The 20,682-nt window shown below is 42.7% G+C and overlaps 1 protein-coding gene across 1 annotated transcript; it reads right to left on the reverse strand.

The window, feature by feature from the left end:
* Positions 1 to 18,356: 18,356 nt before the first annotated feature.
* Positions 18,357 to 20,469, reverse strand: tbxta (T-box transcription factor Ta; the record flags this gene model as incomplete). Its single annotated transcript, XM_083899362.1, has 8 exons — positions 18,357 to 18,615; positions 18,753 to 18,876; positions 18,964 to 19,137; positions 19,241 to 19,302; positions 19,391 to 19,452; positions 19,545 to 19,679; positions 19,851 to 20,115; positions 20,285 to 20,469. The coding sequence occupies 8 exons, from the start codon at positions 20,467 to 20,469 to the stop codon at positions 18,357 to 18,359; spliced, it is 1,266 nt and encodes a 421-aa protein (XP_083755488.1).
* Between the last annotated feature and the right edge of the window lie 213 nt (positions 20,470 to 20,682).

Genomic DNA, 20,682 nt, shown 5'->3' on the forward strand with positions numbered 1-20,682 from the left:
GGCTCTTCCTGAGGTTTCTCACATATTTTCCCTGTGAAAATAATTTGTGTGTAGTTTTTCCTCACTTGATGAGGGTCTAAGGAGAGAGGGTGTCACTTGTTGTAAAACCCTGCGAGGCAAATTGTGATGTTGGCTATATATATATAAACAAATATTTCATCTATGTTTTCTTGCATGTTAAAACAATCACTTTTATTTGGAAATTGTGTTTCACAATTTATTGTCACACATATAATTAAAATATTAAATATTTCAAGCAAAATATCTATGAGGGTCGGAGGCTGCAGCTCTGGGAGAGTATTCTGTTCCTCTGTGATGTATTCAGTGAAGATCCTGTTCAGGAGGGTTCTGTTCCATCGGTTCCTTCAGTCACAGGTTCAAATCTCCTCCTCAGACTCATCTGAATCAGAACTGATGTTCATCTAGAACCACTGAACAACATCTGCTGAAAGACAAGAGGCAAAGTCACAGAAAAACTACAAAGTTTTAAATATGTCTGCACAATTTTGGTAAAAACTGAAAATGTCAGTGTTTCTTTATGTTGTTTGTTGACAAATGAACAACAACAGTGATTTTCACTGGAATTAATTGAATAACTTTATTTTGAAAGACTGAATCATTCTAGAATAACTGTGATGATTGTGAAGGAAAGTGTATCGTCTGCATGGAAGAGAACAATAATGATAGAAAAGCAAGAACATTAGTGTAAACCGTGATTTCTTAAACCTGCAGGGGACAGTAGAGAGTTAAACTCAATAATCTTCATTATCAAATGAGTTATGGTGATGGTCCACATCCTGTCCTGGAGACTCTGTCCTCGTCTCCCTCCACACAATCACTCATCTGCTGGACTTAAATCATCCTGAGAAACAGACTGTGAGCTGACACACACACACGCACGCACGCACACACACACACACACACGCACACACGCACACACACACACACACACATAAAAATAGGACAGTAAACAAACATGAAAATTAGTATCATATAAATGATGGTTTTAAAAAGCTCATGTTTGTGCTGACACAACATGAGCTTTGTGTTATAGCAGTTTATGGCCAGTAGGAGGTGCTATAGGGTGTTGTGCTTACAGTTACTGAATAGACGTTATCTGCATTAAAACCAGCTGAATGAAAGATAAAGTTTTCCTGTATTAATATGCAGAAAAATCACATATAGAGTTCTGATGTAAAGTATGTCTTTATTTACATGTTTCACTTCATGTCCATGTGAATAAGAAAACATAAAAATAATAATAATGTAACGTTTATCTTTATTTCTGAGCAGATAAACAGCTGACTGGACAGATTGAGCAGCAGGATTAACAAAGAATAAATTGCTATGCTAATTTATGCCCCAATGCTTTCGTGCAACCGACTTGAGGCTAAATTTAGCCAGCATAAGCAATATAGCCTGGTTTAATCCCTTATCCTAGTTTGGTGCACAGGCTCCTGGTTGAAACAGTGCTTTGTTTGGGTTTAGGCAAGAACATGTCACTTAGTAAACACTGGCAGAGAAGAGCAGCTGCTTCCAGTGATATTCACAGTATTGTTTTTTGGTCTTGTGAGTGCTGTAAAATATAATCCTGCAGCAAACGTCAGGTAACAAGTGTATATAACCATCTGCGATCATGGAGCAAATCAGTAAAAGTGATGGATGAGTCGCTGTTGGAGGTGGAGCGTGAATATCTGTTGAATATCAAACTTGAAACTACTTTCACCACAGTCTGCTTGAGGGTTAGGTGGTGAGATATTCTGATGGTCACATTTACTGATATAACACTGGCTCGTTATGTCTTCAGTTGTTTCACTCACTTGAGTTTGGCTGTTATTCAGATTGTTTGTATGACTGCAGAGTGGAAAAGGACTTCAGGGGTGTTGTTCAAGACACACTGACACACTGACACCACACACAGCTGAAGTGTAGGATAGTTTAGGCTTGTGATTAAAGCCCAATTTATACTCCTGCGTAAAGTGCTCTGCGTATGTTACGCAGAGCCCTCTGTGTCGACACAGAGCCTGTTGAAGAGCCTCTGCGTCGTCTCCGACTGCACAAAATATTTTTTAAGTGTCTGTCACTCCGTCAAGGGACAACGGAGACGGCAAGGGCTGCGATTGGTCCTCAGGACAGGCCGAGCTAAGCTGCTCTGTGCCGGCTCACAGTGAGCACCGAGCGTCCACAGACGCGGAGCTGATCACCGCAGACAACGTCGCTGCCAAACTATAAATACGTCATATCTAAACACACACAGCACATGTTTAGACTCTAAATGGCCAATTTCTCGCCTCAAATGATCTTAAAACTGCGTTCAGTGACACAGAAAAGTGAGAAACGGCCACTGTTTCCTAGCGACCCCTACTGATCGGGCGGGAAATTGCAGTGCATATCCGTCACCACGACAGAGAAGTATGAAGGCTTGAGTGGTCTCCGTGGTTACGCATTCGGATAACGCATTACGCAGTCGGAGAAGTATAATGTGGCCTTAAGAGATAATCATAACAGAACTCAACTCAGCTAAAACTCATTGAGAAATTCAAACTGTTCACAGTCTCTTTGTAGAATAACATGTTTATATTTGATCAATAGTGGACTCAATCTGCTTCAGTGTTCTGTTCCTTGACTTTCCACCACTGTTGGCAGTAAAATATCACCTGTAGTAACAATACATACCTGCCTCTAATTGTATATACTACTATGTACCAAATTTTCCATGTACCACTTGCTTCTGTAGATATAGTGGAATCTATGGACCCTCAGGTGTTTAGGAAGGTGTTTACAGTGAGTTCATAACAAAAGAGAGGTCATTTATTTTGAACTATAATTCCACCACAAATATCATAATGACAATCTATAACTATTTAGGTCATGATACACTAGGTACATAACAAAATGTGTCATACAAGTGGTCTCTGACTGTGAAGAGTGTGTGTGAGAGGTGAGAGAGTGTCCAGAATCCTGAGATAAAACCATGAGAAAGAAAGTTGTGAAAGATTCTAACCACTGTAAGTTATTCATTTTGAATTAACTACAAATATACGAACTACAAATGTCATAATCTGTGATCAATATCTGTAATATGACGATATGATATGATGATATCCACGATAATTCATGTAACACGTGCTGTGCAGTGTACATGATGTAGATGAATGTTTACGTCAGCACATAATTCGATATTCGGTCCTCTCCTCACAGTCATAGCTTCTATGAGCTCACCTCTAAAGCTCTGGCGGCCTCTGTTGGTCATATTGGCAAGTGCAAGTGGAGGACAGCGTGGAGGCAATTATATTACAATTACTACAACTGTGTGAGATAAGTATATGTTCCTGTACCTTGTCGGATGACATCATTGTTTTCTGCCGATCTGAGGAGCAGTTGGGGTGGAGGCGTGTCACGGTGTCTGAGTGGTATTTACGGCAGTGCAATTACACTCTGCAACTGTGGGGGCGCTTGCGAGTCGAAAATAGAAAATAATGCCCTGTATCACTTTAAATGACCAATTCCAAAGCCCTGTTGGGACTGCGGTGGTCGTGTGAGAGCTGTATGACTGTGCAGGGGTTGAGAGGCCACGGCACAGGCTGCTCAGCTGAGAGCAATGTCTCACAGAGGTAACAGAATTTCTTCATTAACAAAGGCACACAGACATCAGAGGAGGGTGAGGGGGAGTCTGCAAACACACCTCTACACTACTGACTCGTTCCAGACTTGCGACTCACCATTATCATGTGCTGTTTGCGCTTCTCTCCTGTTCCATTGTAACTACTCGGTGGCTTATTCCTGGAAATGGAAGAGGAAAATGTGAGGACTGGGGCTGATATATCTGATTTAGGTTATAATGGAGTGTAAATGAACTTAATGGTGACACAACTCTGACTTTATTCCTATAATCCTACAACCAATTTCTTGATTTTCATTCATAAACTCTTATTTCTGTCAATAAAACAAACATAAAACCATACAACCAAAAATCATTGCCACAACCATTAAATTAGGTAGTGTTGTCCCAACCCAGCATCTCCATGTGTTGTTTTAGAGTCATCAATCCTAAACACCTGGGTGCTAGGCACACTCTGTAAAGCGTATTTGAAGCACATACTTCCAGGGGTGGAGACGTAGTGAATGCCAACACAGGCTGGAGTGTACAGAAGAGATCAGCCATCCCTGATGACACAGGCTTCAGTAACCTCGGGGTCCTTGGATCAACACACACACACACACACACACACACACACACTGGATGCGTACTAGTTCTGATCCCAAGCCCAGATGAATCAGGAAGTGCATCCATCCAGCAAACAAAAATCTGCTATTGGTGATTCTGCTGTGGTGACCACTAGAGAGGGAGAAGCCGAAAGAGAATTCACATTTATAATCCTTATAAATGTGATTTTTTTCCGATCTCCTCATTAGAATAAGAGTCAATATCATAACAGGAATATACATTTCTGTTAAAATGAAGATAGCCGAACCCTAATCCCTATTCACAGGCGGCTTTGTAATGCAGGTTTTTAAGGTTTAAGGTAATTAAACCGCTGTTAAAATTTTTTTACCCCTGACCCAGATGTTTCAGCCAATTATCATCTCTAAAATTGTGTTCATATTTCACCTTTACCCTCTCCTGTTACTTTGCTTTGTTTTTGCCTCTTTTGTTTAGTTGTATTTTCATTCAAATACACTTTTTTTTTTTTTTTTTTATGACCCTTCTATTGGGTCCATGTTTTTGGAAACTCGTGACAGCAGCCTGTGTGACGGTTGTCAGCATTTAGATTAGATCTGTAAAAGTTGCATATGAACTTCTCAAAGTCTCAGGTAATGCTTTAGTCTTTTTACTCTTCCTGCTGTGTTTAATACACTTGATCATAAAATGCCACTGCAGAGATTGGAACAGACTTAAAGAAATGTCACTTGAGTGGCTTGAGTCATATTTATCGGATAAATTCCAATTTGTCCATGTTAATTGAGTTAACTGAGTTAAGTCCTCCATGCACCCAAGTTAATTTTCATGGCAAAGGCTTGTTTGTCGCCCCCAAATGTCTCCACTATTCCAAGGTTAGAGCTCACAGCAGCAACAGTCTCAGTCACAGTGAGTAATATGCTCAGAGAAGAGCTAACTCATAGCATTGTGGAAGAGTTATTTTGGACTCACCTTGCAACTTTTGTTGCAAATCTAGTGCAAAAGATTCACAACAACACAACATCCCAGCAGTGGCCTGTATGTCTCCACCAAGGAAAACCCTGCATACCATGCATGTAGGGGAACAACAGTGGATGGACTACTGTCATCTGATTGGCTCACAGGTCCCAAGTTCCTGTGGAAAAGGGAAATACCTCCTTCAGTGACAGTGATTCTGGACCTTCCAATAGGAGACCCAGAGAGGCTCAATCATTGTTGACAAAGACTACTGGAGAAGTGAGTCTGACTGATCGCCTGGGGAAATGTTCATCCTGGTTGAAGTCTGTCAGTGCTGTGGCATGCCTCAGACTCAGGCTCAAGGACAAATAAAATGCACACTCTACAGTCGAGGAACGGCAAGATGCAGAACAGTCAAACACCCGGCAGTCACCCCCAGACAGCACTATGTCACAAAACTGATAATAGCACACTATCATGAAAGAGTTAAGCACCAGGGCAAAGGCTTCACCATCAATGAAATGCGGGCCAACGGCTACTGGATCTCAGGTTTAAGTCAAGCAGTCACATCCTACATTCGTTGGTGTGGTAAACCCGGATTTCCACGGGGCGCGTTACAGCAGCGCAACGTCAGTGGCGCGGTTTTGCTTCGTCCTCTGCCCAACGTCAATCCCCACCGGGCGCGGTACGGCAGCGCAGCGGTGCCTTGGGAGTCAGCGGTATTCACGGAAGTTTACGCTATAATCCTGAATGGATGCGAGTTCGCGAGATCCCTCGATAGACTGTGTGTATAAAGTAAACAACAACAACAACAACACAGCTTCTTTTCATTCTCCGACGTGGAAGAACTGTTGATCTGGTGTCATAAATGATTTTATGTTTCTCCACTTCAACAATCAGTCTCTCGTCGTACATTATGACTCTCCAAGACGCTCTGATTAATTGACTGTTGACCTGACAGCACCGGTCACGACGTAATGTTGATGTGAAGTTGTGACAGACTATATGACCTGCGTATTGTGTTTTATTGTGAAAGGGGGGCGGAAATGTTTTACTTTGATTCTGTGTTGGACTTGCTGTCTGGTGTGATCTGCTCGACGAGCCGCTTCTGGGACGCTGCTGAGACGCGCCGCAGCGCTCAGTGGAAATGCTCTCATTGATTAGAATCTTTCGGCCACTGGGGTGCTATGCTTGGTGGACTGTGGGTTAAATCCTGAGAAAGGTCAAGGAGCGTCACCTGTACACACAGTAAATTTACAGATTTGTTTTAGCTCTTACGATGTTGATGTTGATGTTGGTGTTGTTGTTGTTTGTCGGATTGTTCAGACAATGTCTCAAGGAATTGCAGAAAGAAATAAAACACTTCTGAGTTAAACAAACTAACTCAAATCAGCTGTTCTGAAAGTGAAAACTCTGAGTTTCTTATCTCAGAGTAGATCAACTCAGAGTTCAGGGTTAGACTCAGAGTTTGTTGAACCTGCTTTGTGAAACAAACCCCAGGAGTGTTGTCTCTCTGTGGGATAAAAACCTCTCCACACGTCTTTGAGCTCATGCGTCTCTATCAGATGCCTGAGTCTCACAGATGACGCTGTGGCTCCTAATGGTTTCTGTCTAATTAAAATCACCTCCCATAAAAAAGTACACATCAGAACAATCAAACATCACACAACATGTTCAAACAGCGTAAACATTCACTTTGTACAACTGGAGCATAGACATTTACTAAAACCATCTTCACATTTCATAGTGCACTGTTACCTTTAATATGTGTCTGCTTCAACAGAAGAGGGACTGAAACCCTTTGAAGCCACGATTCAGGTTTAAACAGCATCATTGACACAATCTTTTTGAAGCAGTATATTTCTTGTCTTTTGAACATGCCTTATTTTCTCACATTCATCACTGATTCTACAAACCCTCTTAAATCAGGGAAGTCCACAATTTTCACACTAAATAGAGGGCGCTAGGGCGCCACCTCGCCAGTCTCACACAAAGAAGAAGAAGATAGGAATCTTCTAAAATAATTTAGAAAAACATTGAAAATTTAAATAAATGAGCTACACATTATACAGTCCGTGACTACCATGTGTATTTCCTGTTCCTTTGGGGTGCACAAAGCTTTACGATGGACTCTCGCTATAATGGTACATGCACACAGGAGCACCCTTCCAATACAAAAGATAGCAAAACTCTGGGGCGCAGAAATTGCTCCCAAAGACCTTACTCCAGTACCTGCTGAGACATGATGTTGTTTGCAGCTAAAGGTCTGTCAGTGTCTGGACACACAGCTTCTCCACAGCATGTGAGACACATGATGAACATCAAACTAGACCATACTCTCTCACTCTCTGAGTGGCTGTTGAGTAAGCGTGAAGTGAGTGAACTGCTGAGTGAGTTTTCTATCTATATTATCTATATCTATATCTATATAGTCTCATATCATCTACAGGTAGGCTATGTTGTGTTAGTAACTTGTTTTGATTTGTATATATTAATATATTTAACAACGTGAGATAATAGTCTGGAAACAACACAAACATTTTTCCATATTTTTTCCCTTTTTCCTTCAGACCTGGAAATGACTCAAATTGAATTCCATACTCTTCCATGCTGCATAGGAACCCTGGGGGCTGGAGACGGGTATTCAGCGGTGGAGGCCAGCTATGAATTATGGTCCTTAAAGACAGCACCAAGTAGCTCAACCTGTCCCTCACCTTCACAGTAGACAGTTTAAAATACATGATTTTTGCCACATCAAGCATTATGGTAAAGGGATATTTAGTGAGGGCTTGTCCTGGAGCCGGGGCCCAGGCTGGTTGTGGAATCGCGACCAATGCCTGTGAACGGACAGGTCGTGGGACCCAGCCGATGCCGGTGACTGGTCAGTTTAAGTGACAGAGTAAGACAGATGGACAGCATTTCAGCATTTAGGACAAACATTAGAGCTCCCATAGACCAGAAGTTCCAATTAATGCTGTTTTTGGTGTGTATCTGCACCATTACCTCGCTTATGAAGCCCTAAAGTGTGAAACAAACAGTTGAGCCACTGCTGAGAACTTAGGGTTTTATAGTATTCTCGGGCTAGTGCTCTGAAAAAGCCTGGAATCGTGACGTAAGGATCCTGTCTCCAGTCAATCCTCCTGCTCCGGGCACATAAAAACAAGTTAATGTATGCAAGTAGACCTCCATAACTCACATACAGTATGTGTGATAGGACCATTCTATGGGCAAAGTGTTAAGGGTGTGGATATGTGGAACAGCTGCACAGAGGTATTAAAATCATGTACTTTTCTCACTTGAAAAAACAATTGTAATTCAGCCAGTGAAACCTATGACCCATATCTGTGGCATTCAGCCTTGAGCCTACGACCACATCACAGCCATTCTGATAGCAAATCTTTATTTTCCTGTCTTCATCTTTAACTGATCATCAGAAACCGTATGCTTTGTCGGTTTACAATTAAAAATACTATTAAAGCTCACATAGAGTGGTCCTGTTGCACATATATGTTAGTTATGGAGGTCTACTTACATACATTAACTTGTTTTTATGCTCAAAAACCTCCTAGTTGCTGTAAACGAGCCGATAGAAATCCTCTTTTCTGACGGTGTTTCCCAGCCGCGATATTTCAGACTCAACTCGCACCCAGAAGACAGAGTGTGTTGTGATTGGCCAGTACCCGGAAGTGACATATTCAGCACACCCGCACTCAGAAGCACAGCTCCCCCCTCTGGAACGGTGGATGCACTGCTAATCATTATCAAAACATTGTTTTAACAGTGTTTAAAAATAGCTTCTTCACGACTCCCCGCCTCAGTCCCTTTGACGACCTTTGACCCAGAGTCAGACCCAGAGTCAGAAGACACTGTCGCTCGTGAAACACCTCCACAACGGACGTTATTCTTCTTCTGCGGATAATGTACGCAACCGGATGTGCCCGGACTAGTGCCCGGAGCAGGAGGATCTGCTGTTCAGGAGAACCACTGTTTACGTATCCGGACCGGGTTTTTTCAGAGATCTCACTGAGCCCAAGATTACAATAAAACACAGCGTTCTCAGCAGTGACTGAACTGTTTGTTTAGAACCTTCAGGGCTTCGTAAACAAGGTAATGACACAGATACACACTAAAAAACAGCGTTAATTGGAACTTCCTGTCTATGTCAGCTTTAAGTAGTGTATTAAGTTGTGTGTAGAGTAAAACCTCTTAAAGACACTGGAGTTGTCCGCCGTACTTGTTCTGGTCGCACGTCCCAGAGGGAAGTTTAGTGAGCTGTAAGAAGCAGCCGGTAAAAATCTGGACAATGTGATACAGCTAAACTATCTGCTGTCAAAAGGTTCTATTACAGCAGGTTTATTCATGATACTTGATCACTGCATACACATTAAAATGAATCTCATTGACATCTTGCTAATATATAAGACCAACGTTCAGTCACAACATTCTAAATATATATATATATGTGTGTGTGTGCACTGTACATATACAGTATACTGTATGTATATTTGAGGTACATTTCTATTGTTTTCACACCCAATGAATCTCAAAGAACATTGTCTTTCTCATTCTCTTCTCCACAATTGCTAATTTAATTAATACTGATTTTAAGAAGTCCTCCATAGTTCCAACAAACAATCTATATGAGGATTCAGACTTATTATTTACTTATTTATTTATTTATTTATTTATTCATTCATTCATTCATTCGTGTATTTATTTTTAATGCTGCTTTTACGGGTTTAACATTCATTTATGTTGTTTTAGGGGGTCTTTTCATTTCTTTTAGTAATAATTTTATTTATTGTCTCTTAATTTCCAGCTCCCTTGTTCTCCACATGGGGGCCCTCCACTCTGGGGGTTCTGTCTGGCCTGCCTGTGGGGGTCCCGTCCTGGGGCTGTCCGGGCCTGGATAGTTAGGGAGTCCCAGCCCAGGGCCTTATGGCCGTGGTATGGGCCCCAGGCTGTCTGGGGCGGGATGGTCTCTGCGGCGCCCCCTTTAGTCGTGGCCTTGGACGACTCTCGGTGGGGATGGCTCCCATAGGTAGGTGTTTCCTCACTTGGTCTAAGTGCTCAGCCATACTCCATTTTAATTTGGGGGGGGGGGGGTATATGTTGGTGTTGCGTGTGTGTGTGTGTGTGCGTGCGTGCGTGTCTGTATTGTACATAGTATTATGTATATAGTATATAGTGTATATATACATATATATGTATATTTTATAATTGTTTCTTTCTTTGTACAGTTTGTATAATATTTTGTATTTATTTCTGTATATTGAGCTGCTGGAACCCTGTATAAAATAAAGCTATCTTATCTTATCTTATCTTATTAGGCCAGGTCATCCAGGACTTAATGTCTCTGAGAGTCTCTAGAGTTGAAAAACCTGATTTATTTCTTCCGGCCTCACTGATTAAATAAAGCTGTGTGTCATCTGCATAACAATGAAAGTGTATGCTGTGCTTTCTAATAATGTTCCCGAAAGGAAGTTTGGTGATTTGCACTCCTAAGGTGTGAAGTGGGTTGGAGCAGGCATTCAAGGGGTTTCCAGGTAGGAGTGATGGTACTGTTTATGGGACAGAGGGCTCATCTGCAACACCTCAGCCCTTCTGCGCCACTTATTTTGGAGCCATCAGCTTGCCTGTTCAGCTGCATTTGATAGGGCTTTGATTGCTTGGCCTCAAATTCCTTAAGCAGCCTAGTCGTTGTTTGTCCCACGAAGCCTCTGCAGCCGACTTCCACTGGGCAAACCTCCCCGATGTAAAAACACTGCTCTGACAGTTTGCCCTTGACAATTGATATGCTCCTAGATTTGCTTGGCTTTATCTTCATTCGGGCCAACTCAGGGTTCTCCTGGAGCTTTCCCAGCATAGCATGGTTGTTGTGAGTGTGGTCATGTCAGTCATGTATGTTCTGGGAGGGAGACGAAGACCCGCTTTGAGCTGCTGACCTCCTACCACCCAATCGGGAGGCACGGATGATGACCTCTATTACCATGCTGAAGGCCAGAGAGGAGATGGTGCATCCTGCCATGATCCCTACTTCCAAGCGCTGCCATGCTGTGGGGGCTTGGGAAGAAGTCTGATGCAGCTGTGCCAGGAAGGGCTAGAGCTCAGGGCAAGAGTCAGTGTTCGGACTCACTGGTTGTAGAGAGGACAGGGAGAAGTTCCAGGTGCTGAGTGAAGCGGTAGCAATCCGTAGCTCTCCGGTGAAGCAGAGATGTCCGTAGCTCTCAAGAGGCAGGAAGCGTGGTGACCATTTTACACGGGACAAGATGGCGCCCCCTGTGTTTGGCTGGCCGTCTCCCTCTGCTGAGTGTGTTACTGTTTTTCTTGTCCTTGCTGTTTGTTACACGGATTGTGTCACCGCTGCAGGTGTATGATCGCCTGACACTTCTTAGTATCTGTGACTCTTTGGAAAAGTTAGCGATCTGTGGTTCTGATGGTCACTCAAAGACGCCGCCGCCTCTCTTGGCGTCCATACCGCCACATCTACGTGTCTCCCCTGTTGCTTACCTCGCAGGAGTCTCCGCAGAAGACGCGGAAAGCGAAAGTGAAAACTATTAAAGTGAAAACTTATTTGGCCGACGATTCCCGTCGCTTGCCAACTGGATCCCTCACAGACTACAGCGGCTACGATCTGCGGAGTTCCACGGAGTACAGATATCGATGGCTCCGGCCAGTTCTCCGGGACACCGGGGCGCAGCTCTCAGCGGGGCTGCAAACCGGGGAATCTCCGCCCGCTCAGCCGCTTCTCTCACCCGTCTGATCAATGCACAGTCCATATGTCACTGTTAAACACCAGATCTCTCACTAATAAGACATTTATTTTGAATGACTTTTTCACAACACAGTGATCTGGATTTCTTCCTGTTGACAGAGACGTGGTTGAAACCAGGTGACATCAGTGCCTTCACTGCTACTACTACTTTTGATTTCGCTGTCCCCCCACCTCCCAACAAACCTGTTTCCGCAGCCGCAGACGCCGTATCTTTACTCCATCAACGGCCAGAGAGTTTGCTGTCGCCTTTAGGGACTCTCAGCTGTATGCTGACAGTGGACTAGTTCCTCCCCTTTGTTTAGACACCTTACTCTCCACTTTCCATTCTACATGCTCTGCAATCCTGGATTCTGTTGCCCCTTTTCGGCAAAAAAGCACCAAGTTCTGTTGGATCAAGTTTGCTGGTTTTTATAAACACCTGTCTTAGCTCAGGGTCTGTCCCAGCTGCCTTCAAACACGCTGTGGTTAGGCTTGATCCCTCTGTGCTGTCCAATTTTAGGCCTGTCTCCCACTTGCCTTTTCTTTCTAAGGTTTTAGAAAAACTTGTTTTTATTCAATTACAAAATTTCAATTCAATTCAATCATTTTTTAGAGATAATCTCTGTTCTCGACAAATTCCAGTCCGGTTTCAGATCCCGAAGTCAGCACTGCTAAAGGTGCATAACGACATTGCCTTGTCTGTGGATGCTGGGAACCCCGCTGTGCTGGTGCTGCTGGACCTCACAGCGGGGTTAGATACAGTCAACCATGCAATCATTGTATCTCGCCTAGAGCAGTACGTAGGCATCCGTGGCACCGTTCTCCAGTGGTTTAGGTCGTACCTGGCAAACAGGAGCTTTTCCGTCATGATTGGCGACATCTGCTCCTCACAGGCATCCCTCTATTGCGGGGTGTCACAGGGTTCTGTTCTTGGCCCTATTCTGTTTTTCTCTGTATATGTTACCGCTGGGATCAATTATACAAAAACACAAGTTGTCTCAGACCGAACGAGAACACTGTTGTTACTCAGTTACTGGACTGTATCACCGATGTAAAACAGTGGCTGGCTCTGAACTTTTTGCACTTGAACGACAGCAAAACTGAATGTATTTTGTTCGGCGCGCCTTCTATTTCAAATGTTTTAATTACGTACTCTGGCACTCACGCGCCCTTTTTTAAACCATATGTCAAGAATCTTGGGGTAACATTCGACAGACAGATTGGGTCTATTGTCAGCGCAAGCTTTTTTCAGCTGCGCCTCCTGGCCAAAGTGAAGCCTTTTTTGAGTCGGCAGGACCTCGAGAAGGCTATACATGCTTTTATTAGTTCAAGACTGGACCATTGTAATAGACTTTATGTTGGCCTTAGCCAGTCTTTAATCTCGCGTCCCCAACTTGTGCAGAACGCTGCGGCCCGATTTTTAACAGGCACTTCCAGGCGTGAACACATTACCCCCGTGCTGTCGTCACTCCACTGACTTCAAGTTTGTTTTAGAATTGATTTTAAACTCTTATTGTTTGTTTTTACACCATTAACGGCCAGACTCCCTCCTACCTGTCAGAGATTTTAACAGTTCGCGATCATGGCAGATCCCTCCGTTCTTCTGGACCAGCTCCTGTTAGAGGTCCCGAGGTCCAGGCGTGAATAGTGGGGCGATCGCTCTTTTGCTGTCGCAGCTCCCAGGCTGTGGAACAGACTGCCCTCTGAGATTCACACCACTACTGACCTCAGCCTTTTTAAATCGAAGCTGAAGACACACTTTTTTAGATTGGCTTTTAACTCTGACTAGGGTAGTCCTTCTCTCAGGTGTACTTATTTTACCTGTTTTTAATTGTATGCACATTTAGAAGGCCTCTAACACCCTGCAGCACGTTCTGTTTTTATGTATTGGTTTTACGTATTGTTTTTATGTATTATATTATTGATTTTATGTAAAGCACTTTGGGTACTGTCTGGTTATTGTAAAGTGCTATACAAATAAAACTTGATTGATTGATTGACCTGGGCATTAACTTGGTTCTGGTCACTTGCAGTAGGCTGGGTCCAGACAGTTCGTTTGGGAAGGACGGAGAGAGGGTGTTGTTTGTGTAAATAGTTTGTTTATTGTCAGCAATACGGAAAACAAATGAAAACAGCTGTTCATGCTGTGTCTACACCGGTGTGTGGATTGTGTTGGTGCAGCGCGGTGGCTGCAGCGGTGTTGCTCCGTGCCAGACAAACAGTCCCAGCATCCGTTTTCAAATTCCTCTCCGCAACACTCTCCACCGTTTGAATGCAGCTCCTACACAAACCCTCGCTTTGCCTCGAACTTTATCTCGAGATTTCTGCGATTCATACCGAGATCTCTTCGGTTTCGTTGCCTCCGCCATTGTAGCTCAGACGTAACTGGCAACCCGGGGTTGCTCGGCAGCTCAGGCTCTACTGACTTCAATGATTGGTTGATGACTCCAAATAGAAAGCGCTAAATTGCGTGCGCGAGCATAAAGACTGCGCCTGTTACTGGATTACGTTTTGCGGGTGAACTACTAAGATTGCGACCGCAAGACTACAGGCGCGTAGACCAGGTTAGAGCTGGACCCGTTAAGGTGAAGCTGGGTTCCCCGTTCCTCCGGTCTTAACCGAGGAACGGGGTACGACCCCTACTTGAACCACAAACTGCAGACCAAGGTAAGCCCATACCAGTACAAACACACATTTATCCTATGGATATCTATATTTAATGTATATCATATATACCAAATAAGAAATGAATGTGCGTCATCTGTGAACGCTTGGTTGAACATGCTCTGGAAAAGAGTAATTTCCTGATTTACAAAAAGTATTTTTGTTTATGGATTTCTCAGAGGATATGTGAGTAACAGCAGCCATGTGTGCACTGCCGTGCCAGTTAAGACCTGCCTTTCAAACGTGCTAAATAAAGACGCAAAATTAAACATCGCAGTCAGTTTCAGGTTTGATAAATAACTTTGCGTGTGCTAAAATAACATATTTACATTTTCTCCTCCTATCACACGCAAAATAGCGTGTAAATCAGGCCCTTAGTTGGTTATGAAAACATTTTTAGATAATGAATACTGTTAATTATACAAAGATTCTTTACAACTGGCATATGGAGAATATTTATGTTTACAATAACAACAGAATCCAAAGCAGTTACATTAATGTACATTTTATTTAACATGACTAGCACACTGATCATGTGACCACAGATCAGTGCTACATTTAGTACCGAGGTAGAGTGCATCATAAATGCCATTACTTGTACTAATCAAAATACAGGTAACTAAATGAATCTGAACAGTTGTCCAGTCCCTGAGAAAGACAGTAGAATTCTGGAAATGTTATTAAATGACATATTAACCAACAGTGTTGGGAGGAATGTGTTAACAAAAGTAATGCAATTACTGTATTGCATTAGCCGTTGGTGTAACGCGGTAATGTAGGTCATTAATAAAAAGTTGGTAGTATTTTACTTTGTACAAATCTCAGTATTATATATTATATACACTCCTGATTTAAAGACCAGACCAAAATGGCAAGAATTTACATTTTGCATTGTTGGATCTTAAGAAGGTTCTAAGTCGTGCTTCAAAATGCAAAAAGAAGAAATGGGAGTGAGACAAAAAACAATGAGTCCATTGAAGGGAAAAAAAAACCAGATCATGATGGCGTCACCTCCACTGTGCTGAGTAGAAAACATCTGGTGGGATCTCCTTTTCATGCCAGTAACGTTGGAAGCCATCAGGACCGTCAAGGCTACATTTTTCTCATCAGACAATAAAACTTTTTTTTGGTTCGACCACTTGACTTTTTTGTTCAATAACCCTCAGGATCTTTGAAGATGTTTAAAATGACTGTCTTACCTCAGCAGCAATGGCACGCTTTATTTTCCTAAATGTTCTCAGAGACAATAGAATCATTTTCTAATGTCTGTATCACACTTTACTGTATGTCTCCCTTCTTGAAAACAAGGACGACACCTTCCATGATGAAGGTCTGAATTCTGGTGACACTGTTTTATCCGTAGCCTACATTTATATTTATATCTTATTTTCTTGTTGTGTACACTGTATGTTATAGTGTTTTATGATGTGTTTTACAGCTCTGTCATGTCCAGTGTCTCCTGTCAGACACAGTGGAACATATGGATGCAGAAGGAGCTTGTTGCACTGGGTATGTGACCAGGGCCACGTGCTGTACGTCACCCTTTAAAGAGGAAGTCAGCATTTGTGCAGGTTCTGTCACCAGCCAGGTCACGAACCCAGGTCTTCTTGCTGCACAGGCAAGAGTGCCAACCACTACACCAACGTGTGTTCATTTACATAAACTGTATCATTTATGCTTACATAACTTTTTAATTAGCACTGTTTTGTTATCGCAACAAATAACCTATGTTGAATAAATGCAAATTCAAAGCTTGTATTTTACTGTGAAAAACTATATTGGTTTGGTTTAAAAGCGCCATTTTATATAATGCTAAATATTGTTCTTGTTCCAGTAGTTTTTATATCATTTTATATAAAAAATAAAATAGACAGTGTGGGAACATATCTTTTAAAAGCTGAAAGCTGCTCGCACACAACCTTAAATGAACACTCAACTGGGAGTCACTTTGGCATCTTATCTGAAACAATAACTCAATAACTCAAGCTTACACAGCCTCATGCTCACCTCAACACATACACATGTAGACTATAATGTCTCTGTATCACAGATGTGTTTTGTACTTGTTGCTTCAACAATAACTTTTTCACTATACAGACGTTTCCTCTCATATCTCAAAATACAAACACAACAAAAGCTCCAGTATATAATGCGAGACAACAGAGCAAAGACATGTGGAGATGCTGGTTTTTATAAGGACCTTGGCTCTGCTTGGCCCTCCCAGCTGCACTTCACATTTTTGCTTCATTACTATTTACCTACGGCCTTGTGACCCTCCAGCCTTCATTTGCACCTCAGTGAGGACCACTCCATCACTTTTCAGGCAGTGTCAACCTCTGTGGGCCTGACACGCACATCACACCACTGAAATCATGACGGCCAAGAACCTCAAGTATGAACAGAGGAAAGAGTTGAATCAACCAAAGAGTTGTTCCCTTCCTTAATTCAGCTGGATTCTTCAGGTGGTTTGTTTGAAGATAATCATAGACCAGTATATATATGACTATTTTAATTCCAACCCTGTAATTATAATATAACTGATGTTACTCTTGTTTTGTGTGTCATGTGGGCCTTTCATTCAATTGTGTATTAATAGTGATTTCCTATTTTAAAAAAAATATAATTTTAAATTAAATATACAACTGTCAACTGTCACTGTAATAATAAAATCACACATTGAAGCCACACCAGGGCTTTTTCTAAAAACATTTTTGTTGTATTATTTGTATTATCGTTTCATTATTATTAGGTTCTCTTGTCATGAAATGGAACCATATATGTGTGGTTTTATGAATAAACAGTAATATTATAATAATCTGGGCCTTTATTCAGTACCTTTGACTCGCACATCTGAAGTTGGTCCATGTGTCAAACCATAATGATGCATATATGATGCATATATGATTACAAACCTTTTCCATGTGGAGTAGCTGTGTGAACAATGTTATTAACACCAAGCTTATATTACAGGAGGTTTGGATGCTCAGTGAACTCATTTTGCACGAGGACAGACTCACAGCTTACGTCGGTTGCTTCACTTTTCAGGTTTTCTCATGAATTAATTGCATACAACCCTCGTTTGTCCATTGATTTTAGAGGTGATTGAAATATTATACAGTATCTGTCACATTATTTTGCAGAGAAACAACACATAACTGCAGTTAAAATTCTTGGACAGAAATCAAATTCCCACCAAAAGAAAAAAATAGTTTGAGAAAACAAACATATTTAATTTATTATTAAATGACATAAATAAAACTCACAGTTCAAATTCAAATACAAATACATAGATTATGTACATGTGTTTGTGCAGGGCCAGGATACAGAAGACACTTGTGACTCTCAGTCCAATCTCAGATTTGTATTTCAACTGGAAGAAAAATACACAGTTAAATAGAAATACACTGGGCGTTAATTTATTCTTTATACACACATATACATATTTATGTTAGAGGAACAGTTTTCCACATATATTTATAAAAACTATGTTGTCAATTTGTGGGTATTATGTAGAGGCTTAAGCAATAAATGTGTAATAAGCATGTTGGGAAATACTGAGAGAAAATAAGGCTTAATATTGAATCGGTATATTGTCCAACAAGGAGATGATTGTCTCTGCACATCAACTTACACTAAAGCCTCACGTCGCACTTTCATAAATAGTGGCTCTGGAATGAATAATCGGTGCTTTTCCACAATCAGGAGCCAGAACATGTCCCAGTAGGTCTTGTAAATGTTCCATGTCTTTCCCAAAACCTTTAGAGATGACCACTGAGCCTTCAGAGACCACTTCTCAGCCGCTCAGTAACTCTGAGCTACAGGTGCCCAGGACGCAGTGAGCCTGGCAATGGAGCTCTCAAACTGGGCCTCCCCCACCCCAACTTCACTCAAGCTGGGGTCGTACATGGAAGAAGGTGAGGAGACGGGCAGTGAGGAGGCCAGGCCTGTGTAGGAGGAGCCCCTCAGGAACTGGGAGGTCAAACCTCCTGGTATGGAGCCAGAGGCAGAGCCAGAAGGAGTTAGGGTGGTGCTAGCCATCGACCATAAACTGGGGTACTGACTGTGGATGGAATTGAAAAAATTGATTGATCAAACAGTTTGCAGCAACCCAATAAATCAACTCAGCCAAAGTTTTGCCACGATCACCGACAATCAATGATGAGCACTGTTTAACCTGCATAGAGCAGAGAAGCTGACCTGGAGTTAGATGTGGAGTTGGTGGTGTGGGACAGAGTACCCATGCCTGTGGAGTTTGGAATCTGAAGAGCAGACCAGCTGTCACCAGCGGACAGAGAACCTGAGGTGTTGTCCAGGTAGTTATCTAACAAAGGAGCACAGACCAAATTACACGTTTTAGCACCATCATGTAAATGATTTGATATGTGTCGTATGTGAAAGCACGTCTTACTGGTGCTGGAGGTGCGGTGAGGGTAAGGGCTGGGGTATGGAGCACTTCTGTGGCTCCTGAGACCAGAGTAGCGTTCGCAGTAGGAGCCAGAGGAGTGAGCTGCTGTGCCACTGAACTGAGGAGGGCTGCTGCTGGGGCAGATGGGACTCTGGCCTGGGAGGAACCAGCCTCCAACTGTAGAATTAAAAGACTAAATTAGTATATGTGCACATGCAAAACATTAGGTAAAAATATGATCTTCTTTTTTCCTATAGATGTAGAAATAAGTGACACTCACGCTGAGAATAGCCAGACTGTTGACTGTCTGCACTGTGATCAGGGACGTCTTTGTGGTCACTCCTACAAAACAAAAACAATAACATCAGTAGATATAACATCAACCAAACAACATTGCTGCTAAATTGAGATTTAACTTCATTTTAACTACCGTTCTTTAGCATCCAGGAAAGCCTTAGCAAACGGATTGTGCTTTATCTTCAGAGCAGTGATCTGTGGACAGAACGCGGCGCCTTGTTAGCATTTCAGTCTTTTTAGAAGATAAACCAGCACTTGTTGTTGACACATCTATGGACAGAACTCACTTCTTCATTCTGGTAAGCAGTGACAGCGATGAACTGCGTTTCGGGGAAAGATTGGCTGCTGATCATCTTTTGGATCCCGCCGACCTTCACAATGTGTATCCTCGGCTCATATTTGTGCAGAGAATTCAGCATGATCTTTGTGGGAACAGAAAAACAACATTAATGAAGACAAATAAAGCGCATTATTACATAATTAATGGCCTTTAAGAACCAAACGCAAAGAATGTATATTATATATTTTTAAGGTAACTAACAGGAGGTGCCTGATGTGGCAAAATACAAAGAAAATAAAGAAGAATAAGTCACCTGTCCGCCCCCGTTCAGTTTATTCGAGAGCTTGACTTTGCTGAAGGAAACGGGCGCTTTCATCCAGTGCGCTCCGAAATTCGGCGAGTCCGGATGGATGTAGACGCAACTGGGGCTCTGCGGTTCCGGTTTGCCGCCGGGGACCCACTCCCCGTTTACGTACTTCCACCGGTTGTTGTCCGCGGCTACAAAATCCAGCAGCACCGAGTACATGGCATTTGGATCCAGGCCGGAGACGCTGGCCCTCAGCACCGGGAACATCCTCCTGGAAAAGAAGAGACTGTCATTTGAGATCATTTTTGTATTAACAGTCTGACTGTGAGCGTCTCGAGGGCTTTTAGGCCTCAGGAGCAGCCTTTTCACAGTGATGGTATGAATGTGTCCAGTGCGTAAAAGGTGCGGGTCATGCGCTCAGGGCGCTTTGCTGCACTTACCTTCCAGTTTTGGTGACAATCATCTCGTTGGTTAACTCTTTAAACTTGTTCCACAAGTCTGCGTCATCCAGCGTCAGTTTAATGTCCCTCTCTGAAGGGTCGCCCTTCTCACTGCCCTTCTGGAACTCGCTCTCCACGGCGCTGAGGAGATGCTCTAGGCGCTGGTCGTGGTTGGAAGAAGTCATATTTCCAAGTAGAGTTAGAAAGACCGATGTTCAGCGCTCACTTGATGTCCACGACTCCAGAGACAGGACAGGGTCGAGGGTGGTATCTGTTAAAGGAGCCCGATGCCTCATCATTTAAGGGTATCTAGGGACCTCATGGAGATATTGGGCGTGGCTTGCGCACGCACGCACAGACAGACACACACACACACACACACCTTGCCTCTATGACCG

The sequence above is a fragment of the Microchirus variegatus genome (assembly GCF_963457635.1).
Source record: "Microchirus variegatus genome assembly, chromosome: 13".
Lineage (NCBI taxonomy): Eukaryota > Metazoa > Chordata > Actinopteri > Pleuronectiformes > Soleidae > Microchirus > Microchirus variegatus.